The sequence below is a fragment of the Coprinopsis cinerea genome (assembly GCF_000182895.1).
Source record: "Coprinopsis cinerea okayama7#130 chromosome 1 map unlocalized cont3.1, whole genome shotgun sequence".
Lineage (NCBI taxonomy): Eukaryota > Fungi > Basidiomycota > Agaricomycetes > Agaricales > Psathyrellaceae > Coprinopsis > Coprinopsis cinerea.
The window spans coordinates 2,140,116-2,157,110 of record NW_003307544.1 but is presented as its reverse complement, the minus strand read 5'-3'; the positions used below and the strand labels follow the sequence as shown (position 1 = coordinate 2,157,110).

At 51.2% G+C, this 16,995-nt stretch overlaps 7 protein-coding genes across 7 annotated transcripts; 4 read left to right on the top strand and 3 right to left on the bottom strand.

Annotated features, from left to right (window-relative positions):
- Positions 1–105: 105 nt before the first annotated feature.
- CC1G_13675 (hypothetical protein) lies at positions 106–1,971 on the top strand (the record flags this gene model as incomplete). Its single annotated transcript, XM_002912097.1, has 6 exons — positions 106–245; positions 302–404; positions 456–718; positions 771–1,121; positions 1,179–1,257; positions 1,309–1,971. The coding sequence occupies 6 exons, from the start codon at positions 106–108 to the stop codon at positions 1,969–1,971; spliced, it is 1,599 nt and encodes a 532-aa protein (XP_002912143.1).
- Positions 1,972–2,785: 814 nt separating this feature from the next.
- On the top strand, positions 2,786–6,422 carry CC1G_03740 (pumilio-family RNA binding protein; the record flags this gene model as incomplete). The annotated part of the gene is made up of 13 exons (XM_001828894.2): positions 2,786–2,884; positions 2,944–2,982; positions 3,045–3,663; positions 3,727–3,785; positions 3,839–4,420; positions 4,478–4,727; positions 4,779–5,116; positions 5,192–5,305; positions 5,356–5,526; positions 5,583–5,702; positions 5,753–5,863; positions 5,919–6,036; positions 6,094–6,422. The coding sequence occupies 13 exons, from the start codon at positions 2,786–2,788 to the stop codon at positions 6,420–6,422; spliced, it is 2,949 nt and encodes a 982-aa protein (XP_001828946.2).
- Positions 6,423–6,972: 550 nt separating this feature from the next.
- On the bottom strand, positions 6,973–7,373 carry CC1G_03739 (40S ribosomal protein S29; the record flags this gene model as incomplete). The annotated part of the gene is made up of 3 exons (XM_001828893.2): positions 6,973–7,099; positions 7,156–7,255; positions 7,312–7,373. The coding sequence occupies 3 exons, from the start codon at positions 7,371–7,373 to the stop codon at positions 7,091–7,093; spliced, it is 171 nt and encodes a 56-aa protein (XP_001828945.2). The 3' UTR covers positions 6,973–7,090.
- Positions 7,374–7,748: 375 nt separating this feature from the next.
- Positions 7,749–9,797, top strand: CC1G_03738 (cytochrome P450; the record flags this gene model as incomplete). The annotated part of the gene is made up of 7 exons (XM_001828892.1): positions 7,749–7,936; positions 7,991–8,069; positions 8,125–8,239; positions 8,295–8,668; positions 8,720–8,858; positions 8,914–9,463; positions 9,515–9,797. 7 exons carry the CDS (start codon positions 7,749–7,751, stop codon positions 9,795–9,797), a joined length of 1,728 nt encoding a protein of 575 aa, XP_001828944.1.
- A 259-nt stretch (positions 9,798–10,056) lies between these two features.
- CC1G_03737 (hypothetical protein) lies at positions 10,057–12,280 on the bottom strand (the record flags this gene model as incomplete). Its single annotated transcript, XM_001828891.2, has 14 exons — positions 10,057–10,184; positions 10,241–10,327; positions 10,387–10,491; positions 10,559–10,599; positions 10,661–10,682; positions 10,737–10,776; positions 10,828–10,870; positions 10,927–11,026; positions 11,079–11,140; positions 11,190–11,552; positions 11,605–11,895; positions 11,948–12,022; positions 12,081–12,155; positions 12,216–12,280. 14 exons carry the CDS (start codon positions 12,278–12,280, stop codon positions 10,057–10,059), a joined length of 1,497 nt encoding a protein of 498 aa, XP_001828943.2.
- Positions 12,281–12,499: 219 nt separating this feature from the next.
- CC1G_03736 (microfibrillar-associated protein 1) lies at positions 12,500–16,396 on the top strand (the record flags this gene model as incomplete). Its single annotated transcript, XM_001828890.2, has 10 exons — positions 12,500–12,818; positions 12,876–12,925; positions 12,975–13,048; positions 13,097–13,598; positions 13,626–13,875; positions 13,931–14,281; positions 14,509–14,738; positions 14,786–14,885; positions 14,935–15,453; positions 15,504–16,396. The coding sequence occupies 10 exons, from the start codon at positions 12,500–12,502 to the stop codon at positions 16,394–16,396; spliced, it is 3,288 nt and encodes a 1,095-aa protein (XP_001828942.2).
- CC1G_03735 (hypothetical protein) lies at positions 16,347–16,988 on the bottom strand (the record flags this gene model as incomplete). The annotated part of the gene is made up of 4 exons (XM_001828889.2): positions 16,347–16,489; positions 16,539–16,626; positions 16,678–16,779; positions 16,833–16,988. 4 exons carry the CDS (start codon positions 16,986–16,988, stop codon positions 16,428–16,430), a joined length of 408 nt encoding a protein of 135 aa, XP_001828941.1. The 3' UTR covers positions 16,347–16,427.
- Positions 16,989–16,995: the final 7 nt, after the last annotated feature.

The window sequence follows — 16,995 nt, the reverse complement described above, 5'->3', positions numbered from 1 at the left end:
ACGCTCGCACCCCATGGACAAACCTATCGCCTACCCTGCCAAAGTAAAGCGTTATCAAGGCCTTCAAGTCCGTCCATCGGCTATTCCTCCGATCCCGAGCCCACAATGCGCAAGACACCGCGAAGTGAATCCGGGAGCAAGGACGAACCGTTGGACCTTTCCCCCTCGAAACCGCGCAGGAGAGGCAAGGCCGTTGAGGACACCCACAAAGTTTCTAATACGGAAACATGGCCCGATATCTTCCAGTAATGTCTTCTTCTTTCCTATTTGTTTGCGAGAGCTGACACACCACTGAGGACAGGCTTGCTACTCTTCAAGCATGCATTGTCGACAACAACACTTCTTTGGAAGCACTTACTCGGAAGCTCAATGACCTCGTCCACGATGATGATGTCTCGCCCCTGGTATGTAGTGACTGGATTGAAGTAGGAGTAAAGCTGACCAAGGGTCACTAGAGACGTGAAATCTCTGAAAGGCAAGACCGAATAGGGGATTTGAGGAAGGACCAGCACTCGGTTCTGAATTTGTGTTCGCAAAGTGGGTGCTTCTCCGAGCCGCATAAGGCGCTCCCAGCTGACGAATTGTTAGAGCAACTCGAAATCCAGGAACGGCGCGCGGAACTGAATCAGAGAAGAGAGCTGTTGCTGTTGGCAAGGGAAGAGGTGGAACGGTTGGATTTACTACAGCAGAGCCAAGCCAAAGAAATCACCTGGGAAAGGTACCTGTTTCTTCTGAACGCGATGTTTATTGCGAATTCATGTTCGATCTAGGTCCAAACTTGATACCCTTCGCTCCAATCTTGCTTCTGTTCGTGCGGGCCTTGTGTCTGTACTGGCGGATATCTTCCCTGTTGATCTGCTATCCCCACCTGACCTGCTGTTTACCATCCTTGATGTACCACTACCGATCCCCGTCTCGAGCAACGATCCCGCACCGCCCCTAACCCTTCCTGATTACAAGCAAGTCAACGAGGACGCCATTGCCGCTGCGCTGGGTTATGTAGCCGAAGTTCTGCAATTGCTCTCTGCGTACCTGGGAATAGGCCTTCTGTATCCAGTGACGTGCATCGGGAGTCGAAGTCTGATAAAAGACGGCATCTCTTCGATGGTCGGACCAAGGACGTGAGTCGACTTTCTTCTGCCGTTGTTTGCTTAATTCGCTTTACTGAGATGCAATAGGTTCCCCCTGTATTCCAAGGGCGTCGACACGTATAGATTCGAGTATGGTGTTTTCCTTTTGAACAAAAATATAGAACTAGTGAGTTTTGTAGGGGTTTTTACTCGGTTTGTGTACTCAAAACATTGACAGCTAATGGCAGAAAAAGATTTACGTGCCCTTGACATGCGACATACACTACCTAATTTGAAGAATCTTTTGCTTATTCTAAGCCATGATACCAGTGGACGATCCGAGTTGCGGTATGTCAATTCTCGAGAAGGGCTTCATTTCGCTTACTCGTATGACAGGAAACGTAAAGTACCAGACACTCCGACATCTTCAATCCTCGAGCTGGACCCATCATCGAGCGGGCCAAGGAGTGAATCGAGGGAGGCGGCCAGCACGCCGAAGCCGTGCAAAGTTGGCGAAGAGGCGCAAACGCCTCCGAGAAGCGGAGCAACCACGCCAACGCCCGGCGGCAACGCCGAGGATTCCAGAAAGTCGCGGTCATTCTTGGGGCTGACACCTCTTGCAGGGTTCCTTCGGAGTCGGTATCCGTCTGCAGTGCGAGGGTCGCCGAAAGAGACATCAGAAGACGACGGGGACGAGGAGGAAGAGGACAGGCGGACAATCCATGGGGTGGCGCGTGACGAGAACGGGAGTGCCAATGATGCGACGGATGCCACCGCCAGTGCAGTGAATGGTCCACAGAATGCCGCACTTGTGGACCCAAGCTATGACCAGAAGCGACCCGATGGTTTAGAGCCGAACATTGGGGATGTCGAAGTTTCGCGAGAGGTGGTAGGGGGTTGAAGGGTAGTCGTTCTAATGCATTGTCTTGGAATGTAATTAATATACCTGCCAATGACAAGGTCTGTGTCTGACAGTGAATTGGTGGTGGAATAGGTGACCGGAGTGGTAGTACCATCGGAGCGGTTGGAGCGAACATTGTGATGGGCAGGTGTGATCTTACGGTATGTCTCCAGGTGGCAGTAAGCGAATATACAGTTCTTCCAGTTCCCCTAAATGAAGGAAAGTTCGTGTGAACTTGATGGTATGTTGTTGGAATATCCGGCAGGGGTGAGGCCGAGGGCGAGAGTATGGGTGAGAGTGAGGAAGGGAAGGGGAAAAAATTGAAAAAATATGGAATTTGAAATGAAAAAGCGGGGTAGAAGAGGATAAGTAGGCGGAAGAAAAAACAAAGGGGGAAATTGAGATATACATAGTCAGGGACCGGGTGGGGAAGGAGTGTGTGAAATCAATTTTAGAGTCAGGAAAATGCCGAGCTTATGTGGGCTGGACTTAAGGTGCAACGTCTTCAGCCATCTTTCTTCGCCATCCTATTCCAAGCTTCATCATCGTCTCAAGGTTTGCTGGTCGCCAGAGCATCCTTTCTGCCAACACGACTTATCGTAGCCGGGAATAAGGCTCTCTCTCTGTACATCTACAATTCTCAATCCTCTCTAGGTTCGTCGTCTTATGCCACACCACACCCAATACTCACTTTCTTTCCAGTATCCTAATTCACTCAGCTTGGTCGACTTGATTCAGAACCAGGATATAATCACGTTCTCTTGCTTCCCTGTCTTTATCTTCCCAACAAAATCCCGGCTTCTTCGTCGTCCAAATGAACTCTCTCGAACATACTACTTCACCTAATGATAATTCATCTCCTAATGAAGAGCGCAAAAAGAGTCCTCCCGCTTTCTTGGATCTCGCAGACTCAGTTAGTCCCTTTCCTTTTCCTATCTTCTTCTCCCGTCCTGATCCACGGACGCTCCCCAGGCTGCTCGACTAGGCACAAACCTCCCTGACATGTCGGCAGTGCGTTGGCATCCTTTCTTTGACGTGTCCCACCACCAGGCACTGACCGCTTTCATTAACAGAGGGTCGAGTTAAAACGACTTGAGCACGAACGTCAGCGCGCCTTGCAACGCAAGTTCTTCGAAGACCAAATGAAGGTGCTTGAGCATCAACAGGCCCAGGAGCTCCTGACAATCCCTTACGAGTCTGGACTTGTCGGCGGTGGCCAGCACATCGCCCTGTCGGCACCAACAACCCCTCCCGGTGCCAGCAAGAAGCTCGCCGACCTCCGTGGCACCATCGGCTCTCAAAGTCGCATGGACCCCGACTCAATCTCCAAGGCCTTCGGCAGCTCTTCTGACAAGCGGAAATCCGTCACATACGCCCCCAGTGTGAACCTCTCCCCCGACCTCGCCACCAATGCTGGCTCCAATGGCCACCCGTATGCCCGCTCGGCAGGGGCCAAGAGCATGCCAGCCAGCCGTCGCACCTCGGCAAGTGAGCATGATGAGGAACTCGCCGCACATCTTCAGGGCCTCTCTTTATTGGGAGATCGCTCAAACCGTGCCTCCCCCATTCCATCCACCGTTACGTCCTCGATATTGCTTAGAGGGGGTAGGATGGCTGACGAGGGCGCCCGTTACGCGAGCACTTATAATGCTGGCTTGATGCTGGACGAGCAGTTGGATCAGGAGATGCACAGTGCGTATTCTCGACGTATACATTCCGTTGAACCCGAGAATGAACATCTTGTTGGTCCTCAAGATGCCATGCGCAATCTACCCACCTCAGACGAGGACAAGTTCCATGCATATGCTTCCAAGGTTCGCACCTGCACCCCATCTTCTCGTTGTCCTAGACACTGATCGGCTCTCAGTTGTCCACTTCTGCAGCTTTGGATTTGGCCCATGCGTCCCAAACCTCTCCTCGGACTCAATTTGCCAACCGGGGACTGGAGGGCCGGGAGCAGTCTTCAGAGTGGCCCCAGTTCACGGGAGGTATCCCCCGTGGTCCTGATGGCTTGGCCGGTAGGGCTGATCGTCGTAATGTGACCAACCCCAACATCGCTCTTGGAGCAGACGAGGCTTTGGTCTCGGGCATCCTTTCATCCAACAGTGCTCTCGTCCAGCAACTGTCCCAAGGGGCTCCCCAGCAGACTGGACCACAATCGCGTCGGGGATCACCACACTCCCTCTTGGAATCCCTGACTGCCAACACGAGATCCGTCCCTGCCACCCCATTGAACATGTCCAATGGCGCGCCTCATCTCTTGAAGACTTCTCCAGGCACTCCGCTGACCCCGGACATCCAATTGAATGGCCGAATTGGGACCCCCAATTCCCAGCACCTTGTCGATGCTGGTTCCGATCTCTCAGCCTCATTGTCGCGAATTCCTTCAGCAGGGCATGACGCTAGTCCAATGTCGTTTAATTCCATTCAATCCGGTGGGCTTGACGACGTAAGGGTCCAATATAATCTCATCTGCTTTCGTGGCTGACGTTGTTTCCCTTTATAGTATGGCTTGGAAGCCACATACGCCATCAATGCAGTCGATGGGGGGGCTTACGGAGCCTACGGTTACGAGGGGCCCAGGGGAAGCATTAGCGCTAGCCCTAATGTCCACGTCGGACCTGGTGTTGGCGGCAATGGTTATCCTGCCTCTCGCTACGGTCTGGGCCTCGGTCGTGGCGGTCCCGGACCATTGGACGGAAAAATGAACGGTTTGCATGGCCCCAAGCATAAGCGCGGCGACATCGACCGGGAGTGTAAGCAGTTCCCCCTCTGCCTTTGGGTACCATTTACTGACCATCGAACAGTCAACCGCTTCGCTGGTACCCGCCTCGAGGAATTGCAAGGAGAAATCGCCACTCTTTGCAAGGATCAACATGGATGTCGCTACTTGCAGAAGAAACTGGAAGAAGGTGTTCCCGAGCACCGCGACATGATTTTCCGCGAGACGTTCAAGCACTTCGCGGAACTCATGACTGATCCTTTCGGAAATTACCTGTGCCAGAAGCTTTTGGAGTTTGCGACAGACGATCAGCGCAACCTCATCTGCGAGTCTGTAGCTCAAGATCTGGTCAATATCTCCTTGAACATGCACGGCACTCGTGCTGTTCAGAAGATGATCGACTTTTTGTCTACGAGACGACAGGCACGTATTTGTTTTCTGCCTTTACCTATCACACTTACGTGGAGGCTGTAGACTGATCATCGGTACAACGCTCAGATCCATTCGATCATTCTCGCTCTCAGTCTTCATGTCGTTTCGCTTATCAAGGACCTTAATGGCAACCATGTCATTCAGAAGTGCTTGAACAAGCTTGCGCCAGAAGACAACCAGGTTAGTGACTTTCTGTTCACTGTCATTCTTTACTAATTCTCCCTCTCCAGTTTATCTACAATGCGGTTGCAGCTAACTGTGTCGAGGTTGCTACTCACCGCCATGGTTGCTGCGTGCTTCAGCGGTGCATCGATCATGCTTCGGAGGCTCAAAGGATTCAATTGGTCAACGAAATCACCTACAATGCACTCACCCTCGTTCAAGACCCTTACGGAAACTACGTGAGTTTTATATCTGGTGTCGTGTGTGTACCGGTCAGCTCATGAAATCATGATAGGTCGTGCAATACATTCTTGACCTGAATGATAACAGGTTCAGCGATGGAGTGATTCGCCAATTCTTGGGTAACATCTGTGCGCTATCTGTACAAAAGTTCAGCTCCAACGTCATGGAGAAGGTTCGTCACCACCTGCTCGATCATCTATCTCTTTTGTAACCTTCCTTCAGTGCATCCGTGTTGCGGAACACAACACCCGAAAACTTGTCATTGAGGAATTGCTCAATAGGACAAGGCTCGAGAAGCTTTTGCGGGATTCTTATGGCAATTACTGTGTTCAGGTGTGTACAGATCCCCCCGTTCCAAACGTATCTTCAAACTCAACCTGTGGTATAGACTGCTTTGGATTACGCAGAACCGGGACAGCGCGCCCTTCTGGTCGAGGGCATTCGCCCTGTCCTTCCATTGATTCGCAACACCCCGTACGGCAAGCGAATCCAAAATAAGCTTCAACGTATGTTATCGCCTAAGCTTCTCATGATTGAATGTTGTTGATGTCTCGTGGCAATAGGAATTACCAACGGACATGGTGGAAACCGCCATCACATGTCGAACGGAGGGTTGCATGATGTCTACAACTCGCAAGCGTTGTATGGCATGCCCCAACCTCAGGCTTCGTTCGGCCAGAATCCCTTGGCCTCGCCTCTTCCTCCCTTGCACCCATTGCAGCAGCCTATCGACGGCTACGTTCTCCAAAATGCGAACAACCCGGCGCTGGCTGGAGCGCACCCTGCTCCCTTCGCTGGTGCTTCGTTTGCCAATGTCAACCCATTCGCTGGAGCGATGGGCGCCGGAATGAACGACCACTATCAACGTGCTGGATTCGCCTATGGGATGTGACAGTAATGCCTCAAGCTTTCTACTCACCAAATGCATTGGTATGGTCTGCCATTATGGACATTCATCGGAAGTATCATCATTTTAATTGCTTTCGTTTTCTGTCATCGTCGTTTTTTCCCTCCTTCGAATCTACCTTACTTTTTATCTCCTTCGACGTTTTCTATGTTCTGCCCGCATACCAACACATCACGCATTGCACATTGTATTTTGTCAAACGGCATTTCTATCTTACAGTTGTTCTCCCTGCTTTCCGTGACTTTGATTTCTCGTCGTACATATGTAACGGTTATTTCACCATTTGCTCCGCTTGGTTGTTCCATTGTATCTCACTGCAGCCCTATCCTGACCCACCCTGTACTTTTCTTTCCAACTTAAATATGTAGCAAGTGATTATAATTAGATTTGTTTTGTGGTTCCTCGGAATGTGATAGACCTTATGTTCGGAGGTGGTATTGCCAGGATATGTATCTTGCGAACGGATTGACTTTGGATTACCTGCTGGAATCCAACCTCAAGGCTCAGTTCGTTGCACATAGGGAGATAAGATTCGTGCTGCTTTCAGGTGCTTTTCATTTGGCATGGGCATATGTGATATGGAATCGTAATGAGGTACATGGTGGAAAGCATGCAAGAATCCGAGAAGAAAGGCGGCGGGCGAGATGGGTTTTTCACCGATGCTTGAGGAAAGGGCGTATGAGTGCGATCCCGATCTGTGTTCAACAATCCTACACACCTTGACGAAACCGATGGTGGCCGACTTTTCGCGGAAGCATTGACGGCAGAGGTCAAGGCCGTATTTTCTGATGAGACCAGCCTGGTGGGCGCAGAGGCGGCTGAAGAGTACACTCGGTCAGTCGACCGTTCTGATAACATTGAGCACTACGCTCACCATTGTCGGCTGCCCTTTCCGAACTTCCTGGGGCGAGAGAACCAGACGGCGTCGTGTGTCATTTTAGAGACTATTCAAGTAGTTGTCAGAGTTGTATGGACGTTAAAGGAGCTCGCCGCGATCGCCTACCTCGTTGACCAGGAAATTCCTCGTGTTGGTTGTGGAGGCGACTTTAGCGTGGGTAAAACTGTTACAGGACCTCCTTTAAGGTTAAAGCGCCGACTCGTGCTGAGCTCGAAAACGGCGGCAGGCTCCGAGTCGGCGGAGGCGTTTTAGATCGCGATCTGAGCTATATTTGGAATCAAAGGGAGTCCCAAAATGGGGATAGCATTTGGATTGGTGTTGGCGGTGTGGGCGTTGGATCTGAATATAAGGTGAACGCTCTGCAATGGGCGTGTGTGCATTCCCCCCAGGGCCCTCTGTGATTGCCCAACATCATGGCCGTCCTCTCCCACTCTTTCCTGGTTTTATTGCGCGCCCTGGGGCTCGCAATTGGCCTTGTATTGCTGCGCGGAGTCGTATGGCTCGCGAACATGCTGCTTTGGGCGCCCCTCTTTGACCCCCTGCAGAAGCTTCCTGGACCGACGGGAGCGTTCTTTGAAAGCCACCTCGCTCAGGCTTCCAAGTGTGTTATTCCTCTCGTTCTCTTGCTTTCCCTCGGACGCTCATGGAGGTGTAGTCCTCAGGACAGCCCAGACAGTTATGAGGAGTGGAGAAGGGCACATGGCGATACGGTTCGTTTTCACGGTTTCGGAAAGGTGTGTATAGGGTATTACTATCTGTCAATCTCAAGCCGACTCGAGCTGTTTTCAGCATGACTATCGCCTGTTGTCGTTTGATTTTCGCGCTATAACCCACGTATTGACTTCTCCGGTCTACGAGAAGCCCTGGCAAACGCGCTACTATCTGTCCAAACTAATTGGGCGAGGTCAGTCCGCATAGCAACCTTGTATTCCCTGGGACAAATCCTGACCTTGTCTTAGGCATCTTCTCTACTGAAGGACACGAGCACAAGATGCAACGCAAACTCATTAGCCCCGCCTTTTCGTCTCAGGTTGTCAAGAATTTGTCACCCATCTTTCTTGACAAGGCTGAACAACTTTGCGACATCTGGGACGGTGAAATAAGCGCTCAGGGTGTCGACTCCGGCAAAACTGTGCTCAATGTTGCCCACTGGCTGTCTCGCACTACATTCGATATCATTGGCCTCGGTGGTTTCGACTATTCGTTCAACTCGTTAGAGGACGAATCTGAACCCATTCACATGGCGTTCCGACGCATGTTCCGAACTACAGACAACGGTATCGGACTGCGAGACATTGTGGAAATGTATTTCCCGATAATTAACTCTCTTTGGGTGGGTAACTCTTCACCTGGTCATTGCCCAAGCTCACCCCTGGCCGCTTAGCCTGACGAAGCGTACAAAACTGTCCGGGAGAGCAGACAACTAATCGGCGAAGCAGGCGAAAGGATTATCTCCCAGAAGAGGGAAAGGATTCTCGCCGAGGGCAAAGACTTCAGCAGCAAAGACATTCTCAGTCTTTTGAGTAAGTTTCCCCTTTCCAGTCTATCCCCAACCCACTCAGCTTCATGTCACTTTAGTCAAAGCCAACATGTCGACTGATCCATCGTCGCAACTCAGCGACAAAGACCTGTTGGACCAGTGTACGACGTTCCTATTGGCAGGATCAGATTCGTCTTCTGTCGCAATGTCGTGGTGTCTTCATCTGCTCGCCACTCACCCAGACGTCCAAAACCAGCTGTACGACGAGGTCTGCACCGCTGCCAAGGCCAGCAAGGTCTACGACGAGTATGACAGCGACCACTCTGATGATTCAGGCTTCGCAGAGGAACCCCAGTTGCGAAGCCAAGCCGCTACGTCGCGTGCCAGGACAGCCTTCCTCGATGCCATCGAATCCCTCCCTTACCTCAACGGCGTCGTAAAGGAGACGCTCCGACTCTATCCCCCTGTTCACAGTACCATCCGCGTGGCTACTGTGGACGATGAAATCCCTCTATCGAAGCCCATGACAATGCCAGACGGTTCCAAGGCATCGTCCGTCAAGATTGCGAAGGGCTCGTACGTCCATATCCCTATCGAAGGCGTCAACAACGCCGAGGATATCTGGGGCTCTGACGTTAATGAATTTAAGTGAGTTCGCCATCTTGCCCTCGGCCATTCCCACCATTGACATATCTCCAGACCTACTCGCTGGATCAAGCTCCCTGCCGCCGTCACTTCCAATTTCCCTGGTCTCGGTAACCTCATGACATTCGGCTATGGTCCAAGTTCTTGTGTGGGATCGAAGTTCACGGTCTCAGAGCTCAAAATCATTATCGCCACTCTCGTCTCTAGGTTCGAGTTCACCCCCGCTGAAGGCGCAAAAATCAACAAGTATAATTGTATCATCACTCGCCCGTACATCGAGGGCCGATGGGCGGAGGGTACACAACTCCCGGTGCAGGTCCAACGTAGATGTCCGTGAACTTGCCTCGTATCGCCTCGTATTCTTCATTTTCTGTTACTTGCATAATACCGAACAGCCAACGGTTTTTAACTTATTCCACCTACCAACACTTAGGCACCTCCCATGCACACTCATTCATTCTGATTATACCCACAATGATCAATCTGTATTAGTATTACCGAGAATTCGCGTATGGACACTAGTAGTCCGTCGTAACTATAGTAGACACAATGTATATCCTAGAAAGATGTACCTATCCTATATTGAAGTCCGTAAATCAATCAGCCTCGGCCAACGAGGTGGACTTCAAAGTCATAGCAAGGACTTCGATATCGTCCTCTGAATCAGTACCCAAAGAATCAATCCCGCAGCAAGTTGCTTTCCCAGACAGGGGCACCGAGTCGTCTGAGGAGGGCGGCGTGTTGAGTGAAAGCCCACAAAGTGCACAGATGGGACTTTACCTTCTGAATCGGAACAGATATAGATGACTTCAGGACGCTTCGCATTATTTGGGGGCGTCGGGCGAATAGGCGACGCACACGGCGAATCTACAAGTAACGCAATTGTTTCGTAAAGCTTGAATGTACACAGATGCACCGTGACGAACCTTGGCCTTTTGCAGCAGCCATTCGGCTAATCCTAGGAGTGTTGGGTTTGGGAGTTCTTGTTTCAAATTGCGGTATCAATCGTCCTTCCCTACAAGCACCGCACACTAAGCAACACAATTGTCAGTTAAAGGTGCAGGCTTTCAGTGGGTGGTGGGGCTCTCCGAGACGTACCACATTCGTCCGGTTTAATGGACTTGCTGAAACGGCCATATCTAACAAACATATCAGTTTCATACACCTGACGACGAAAGATAATGCAGAACTGCAACAGACATTTTGGCACATTTGGCGCACTCTGTTGCACACCATCAGAAAGAAGCTGAACAGGTTTTCGCAAAACGTAACTCACTCCAATTATACGGGTATTCGATTTCATAGTCGTGTCTGGTCTGGATCACGCTGTCAGCTCAGAGAAGGTTCCGAGAAACGTGGTGCCTCACCGATATGTTGATGTTCGGATACATGGCCATGACCTTTCGTGTCCTGTAATGCATAAACATGTTTATGGACGGTCTTTTCTTGACAGGAACAACAGTTACCAAGCCTTCCAGAATCTCCCGTGCCCCTCTTTGATTTCTTTGTCGATGACCCATGAGGCCAAGTGACACATCTCATGGGACAGGGTGTTTCTGATTCGCTCTGTTGGTCGAGCTGAACATAGACTCAGGCGCACAGATAATTGAAAACTCACCCGAGGACGTCAGAATCTTCTCCGCAAGTTCAATCTCGGATGTCTGCACGCCTTCCCTGGATCTAAAGTGAAGTGAGAAAGGCACCGCCATGCCATTCCACGCGAACTTACCTGTGCCATTTTGCTCTTCCAGCAGTTGTTAATAAGCGTTTGTTCCAGTTCAACTTGGTATCAAACGGTAGCTCGTTGTTGAACACGGTCCTGTTTAGTTCTTGGAATAGCTCACTGGCATACTCGCGAAGCTTTGCCTGCTCTTCTTCACGAGTCTTTTTCTTGCTAACTCTGGGCGTACCAGCACCGCGTTTCCTGGGTGAGGTGCGACGTGGATCAGGAGGGCCTGGTGTGGCGTTGATAATTTCTGGCCGGCCAAAGATTCGCCCAGGAGTAGACGGAACACTAAAGGACCCATTGGAGGAATCCGAACCAAGTAATGTTCGCTTTGGTATTGGCTTCCGGGCGGATTTAGGTTCGTCGCTGAGTGCACAGTGAGAGTCCAGCCAAAGGGGAGACATTCTGAGGAACGCACAAGACAAGGATGGCATCGTCGTCGTCTGCATCCTCGGATTTAGCTTCAACAACACGGGATGTTGTAGTCTGCTTCGAAGAGAACAACGTTGTGGTGGTAGTGGTCGTCTCGCGTGAGCTGGGTGTTTTGACAGTAGATTCTCTCGCGGACCAGGTCTTTTTCGTAAGGGTCAGGGTATGCCCTTTGGGCAGTCCTTCCTCTTGATCTGAAGTTTCCGAGTCTGAGCTCTCGATTACCCGCGAACGCATATATGTTCCCCTTGCTATCTGTCCTGACGCCTTCGGGGCCAAGCTGAAGGGGGACGGTCAGTTGTCATTGTTTGTCCCAGGGATATGGTATTGACTTGGACCTCTTGCCACCTGGCTTGTTCGATTGCCTCCAGGCTCCGGGGAAAGTGCTTTCCGCATCCGAGTCCTGTCTGTGGTCAACCAGACGGATTCAGCACAGGTAATCGACGTATGTTGGACATTACTCACTCTTCTTTCTCATCTTCCGATTCAGACGATATCTCAATGACCTCTTGACGAGCTCTAATCTTTGAACCGGACACCCTAAATACGTCCCTTGCGTCAGAGTGCGATGGATAAGGCTGCGAAGGCTGTCATATCTACCTTTGCCTTTCGTCTTCGCTGTCTGGAATGACTTCAACCTTCCAGCTCGGTTGATGCATTAGCATATTTCAGTAGTTCTCAGTGAGTAGTATGCGGGAAAGGAACGAATTCAGAACAGGAAGGACGAGAGGCTATAAGTACGCGGGGAATGGTCACTCGGACGCGTCGAACGCGACAGAATCAACCAGGCACGTGCAATCATTGATCGCATCATCCACTTGGCGGCCAGCCGGCTTAGCGGCACGACGGGCTTTCGAGCTCCAATAATAACTTGAAGGACGACCATGTCACTGGCTACGACTGTACCCCGCAAGACCGCCCAAAGACTTGCAAAACCAGCCACTCGATACTGGAAGGGGAAGGCACCCAAAGGAGTGAATATCGAAGAGGACTCTGATGAAGACGACGAGCAGGTGCAGAATGAGCAGAATGAGGATACTCTCATCGAGGAGGTCAGCGATGAGGAGATGACATTGCGACAGGATGTCCCAAAGACCAAAGCCGCACTCAACATTGCGTTGAAGGATGTCGCTGTGTCGAAAGAGGGGAAGGTGATTGTCGCTGGTCGAGAGGAATCTGGAAGAACTGCTCTCGAGGACGAAGGTGGGTTGGCCTGCGACACGGAGCCTGTTGAATGATACTAAGCTTGAGCCCACATAGAGCAGGAAGAGGAGGAAGATGAGTCAGAGGAGGAAGAATCTGAAGAAGAAGTATGTCTGGACCTGCAACTTTGTGCGATATATGCTGACAATTGTCTAGTCGAGCAGCGAAGAGTCAGAATCTGAGGAAGAAGAGAAACCCAAACTACAGTTCCGACCAGTTTTCGTACCAAAGTGAGCTTACGTTTAGTACTTTGAGATATCTTCCCTGACGATTAGCAGACGTGCCCGTGTAACGATTGCGGAGAAAGAGAAGCTCGCCCAGGATACGGAAGAGGCCCTGCGAAGGAAAGAAGAGGAGGCTGAAGAACGGCGGAAACAGAGCCATAACATGGTTGCAGAGTCGATTCGAAGGGAACTTGCTGAAAGTGGGTATCCAGCCAATGTTCTATTTCAGCACACTGATGGCGTCGCAGAGGAGAAGCAGGAAGAAACCCCTGACGTTGACGATACTGATGGCCTTGACCCTGAAGGCGAATTCGAAGCTTGGCGGTTAAGGGAATTGGCCAGAATCAAGAAGGAGAAGGAAGCGGAGCTCGAACGAGAGCGAGAGCGAGAGGAGATTGAGCGAAGACGGGCCATGCCTGAGGAACAGCGCTTGAAGGAAGATCTTGAACACGCGAAGAAGCTGCGCGAGGAGAAGCCTAAGGGCCAACAAAAGTTCTTGCAAAAGTACTGGCATAAAGGTGCTTTCCACCAGGCAAGTCGCTATCTATTGATGACCGTTTGTCCTTATCAACACGCCCTCTAGGATTTGGACATCCTCAAGCGACACGACTTCACGGCGGCGACCGAATCGACAGTGGACGTCTCGCTTCTGCCCAAAGTTATGCAAGTCAAGAACTTTGGGAAGCGCAGTCGAACCAAATATACACACCTGTTGGATCAAGATACGACAGTTGGGTCCGGTGGATTTGGAGGCGTCGCAAATGTAAAGGCAGGCGGCATGGGTACGGAAGGCGGCGGTTGTTTCAATTGCGGGGGTCCCCATCTCAAGAAAGGTATGCAATCTCTGCCTTTCGTGTTCTATATTTCAACTCCTTGAATCTTGTCTAGACTGTCCTCAGCTGAAAGATCAACCTACGGGCGCGAATGCCAGACCTGTGGGAGAACGTCCAAGAGATGGATACGACCGCAGTCAACAAGGGACTTCCTATCGCCGCGACGACCGCGACTACGATCGTTCCCGGGAGAAGGAAGATCGCTACGACAGAGGATATGATCGTCGTGACCGCGACCGTTCGGATAGTCACCGCGACTCCCGCTATTCGCGTCGAGGACGGTCGCGTTCACGATCTCCTGGCTACTATTCGTCACGTTACCCAGAGAAGAGGCAACACAGCGGTGGTCGCTACAGGTCGCGTTCGCGAGACCGTTCAAGAGAGCGAGAGCGCGACAAGCGGAGACGTGTGGACTAGAATACTTAGCTTCTCCCTAGTACATCTTTGCCTCTATAATCTATATATTAAGTTCATCGTCTAAATGGTGAGGGATCAGAATGGAGGTGACCGTTGTGACGTTTCCGCGTGTTCGGAAGAAGTTTGCGGCTTTACTGAATCGAGAATCGTAAGATGGTTTTGTCGCGTCGCTTGAAATGTTACCATGTGTATGGGATTGACTTACGAATCGGAAAGGGTTCTCAAAACCATCAAGTACATCATTCCCCAGAACTTCACCCCGAGTAGCTGTTATAGTTATCACCCCACGTCTATCCCTCACCTGCCCACCAACCCCCATTATGGACAGGACAACAATCAAGGTCGCCGTCGTTGGAAGCGGCCTTGCTGGGCTTACAGCCAGCTACCTCCTTGGCCAACCCGTACAGGGGCAAGCAAAAAAGATTGAAGTCCACCTCTTCGAAAAGGTAGAGGAGACCGTTGTCTAATTATGCACCGTCTGACACCACGACAGGCGTCTGAAATTGGAATGGACTGCGCTTCGATTGCTCTGCCTCTACCAGGCGGAAAAGGCTCGTGGAGGATCGACGTCCCAATGCGTTCGTTCCAAGGAGGTGCGTTCCTGCCTTCTTTGACTCTCAGCTCCACTAACCGGTGTTCCAGGCTACTACCGCAACTTGATTTCATTCTACAGACGCTTGGGGGTGTCATTCCAGCCATCCAATTTCACCTACTCGTTTTCTTTTTTGTCGTCGTCAGAGAAGCATCGACCTCCAACGGTTACCGCGACGGCACTCTACAATGGAGCGAATGGCTTGAAGGGCGTCAGTAAACCCAGTGTACTCAACGAACTTCCAGGGTCGAAAAACGATAGTTGGCTTGGAGCTTGGGCTGGGACTTTATGGGGAACGTACATGTTCCTCGTATTGACATTCCACCTCGCTCTGTGTTACGCGATTACTCTATGGCAATCGTTGCCTTTTTGGCGTTCAAAACGTCTAGCGACTATGACGCTGGAGGAATGGGCAAAGGACGTTGCACCGAATGGGCAACTGTCCAGGTGGATTGGATTGGACGTTGCCTGGCAAGACTATGTCCACACAATCCTCGTCCCTCTGATGTCTGCCATGTGCACAGCTCCGGAGGAAGACGTGTTCAACCATCCTGTTGAGGAGATATTGGGTATGTCGTGGTGTTCTCATTCGTAATCATTCCTCTGAAACTGCTTCCAGACTATGTTTGGCTAGGATTGGGCCAGGACCACTTCGTTTTGACTAATGGAGTGCAGGAGGTCGTCTCTCGCCTTTCCTCGGAGTTAGAAAACATTCATGTCAATAGCGCAATTGTCTCTCTCAGCGCCGACCCTGCCAACCCACGGCTAATCTCGATCGAATGCGAACGTCCTGACGGAACCAGGTTCACCCACCACGGCTTCAGTCACATCGTTCTCGCGACGCAGGCCTCCAGAGCCGTCCCACTTTTGGGATGCTATGCCCGCTCTCTTCCGATAGAAGCCACGGCCCAACGTCATGCTTTGGAAGAACAGATCCGATGCTTGCGGACGTTCAAGTATTGCTCAACAATAGTGGTCAATCATACTGACGACACGCTGTTACCTTCTGTGGCCCAAGACCGACGCGACCTCAACCTGATCAGCTCCAATTGGGACGAAGATAGCGAAGACTCGGAATTCTGCGTACCATCGACATACACCATGGCGACGCATATGTTGCCTCGGCCAGAGGGATACCCTTCATTCCTCCCATCAGTATACCAAACCACCAACCCTTTCATCCCGCCGCAGAAGGACACGGTACTCAGCGTATCTTCGCTAGAACGCGCAGTCTTGACTCCAGAGTCAAAACAAGCCTTACGCGGGCTCTGCAAGCCAAAGAGAAAGTGGTGGTGGGAGTGCCCGACAGAAACCCGATGCGAACTGGGAGAGCTTCAAGGAGCTGGGAGACTGGAAAACGAATCGACACCTGGAATTTGGATATGCGGATCTTATGCTTATTTAGGCGTGCCATTGCTCGAGGGCTGTGTGGTCAGCTCACGGAATGTCGTCGAGCAGGGTATTTTGAAGAGCGAAGGGTTGCAGCTGAGAGAGGATCCTTGGGACACTTAATGATCTACAGGTTGCTGGATATAGTACATAGTTAATGCTTGTAGCGTTTCTCGAATTCTTTGTGTAGATCGAGAGGGAGATTGGATTCTGGTCCTATGGTAGTGTTAGAGATGCCCTTGGAGTTTGAGATGGAAATGCGCACCCTGGAAGATGTCTGCTGGTTCAATGATCTCGTCACGACCCATGAGAATGTCCAAATGAATGTTTGAGGTGGAGAAAGGGCTGGGGTGCTAGGAAACAGTCAATCAAAGCGAAGGTGAACGGGACAACAAGGCGCCTACAGTGTTCACCAATTTGCGCTCCATGAGTAACCGCATAGGCGCAGCGACACCGTAGACGTTTCGCTGCATGGTAAGCTTGAGATTGTCCTGGGTTTCCTCCCACTGGGCAAGGGATGAGCGTCGATCAAGTCTGTGAAGGGACGCGTACGACGCACATTCTCCAATCGTTGCCTAAGGCCACCATGGTCCTTTATTTCAGCAGCAATTGACCTGGGGCCATGTTTGAGGGTGTCGTGGAGGCCTAGAGTACCAGCTGTGTCCTGGACAGAGGCAGACTTTGGGCCATTTGCGGGAACGAGTCTGAGGGACATGGTGGGT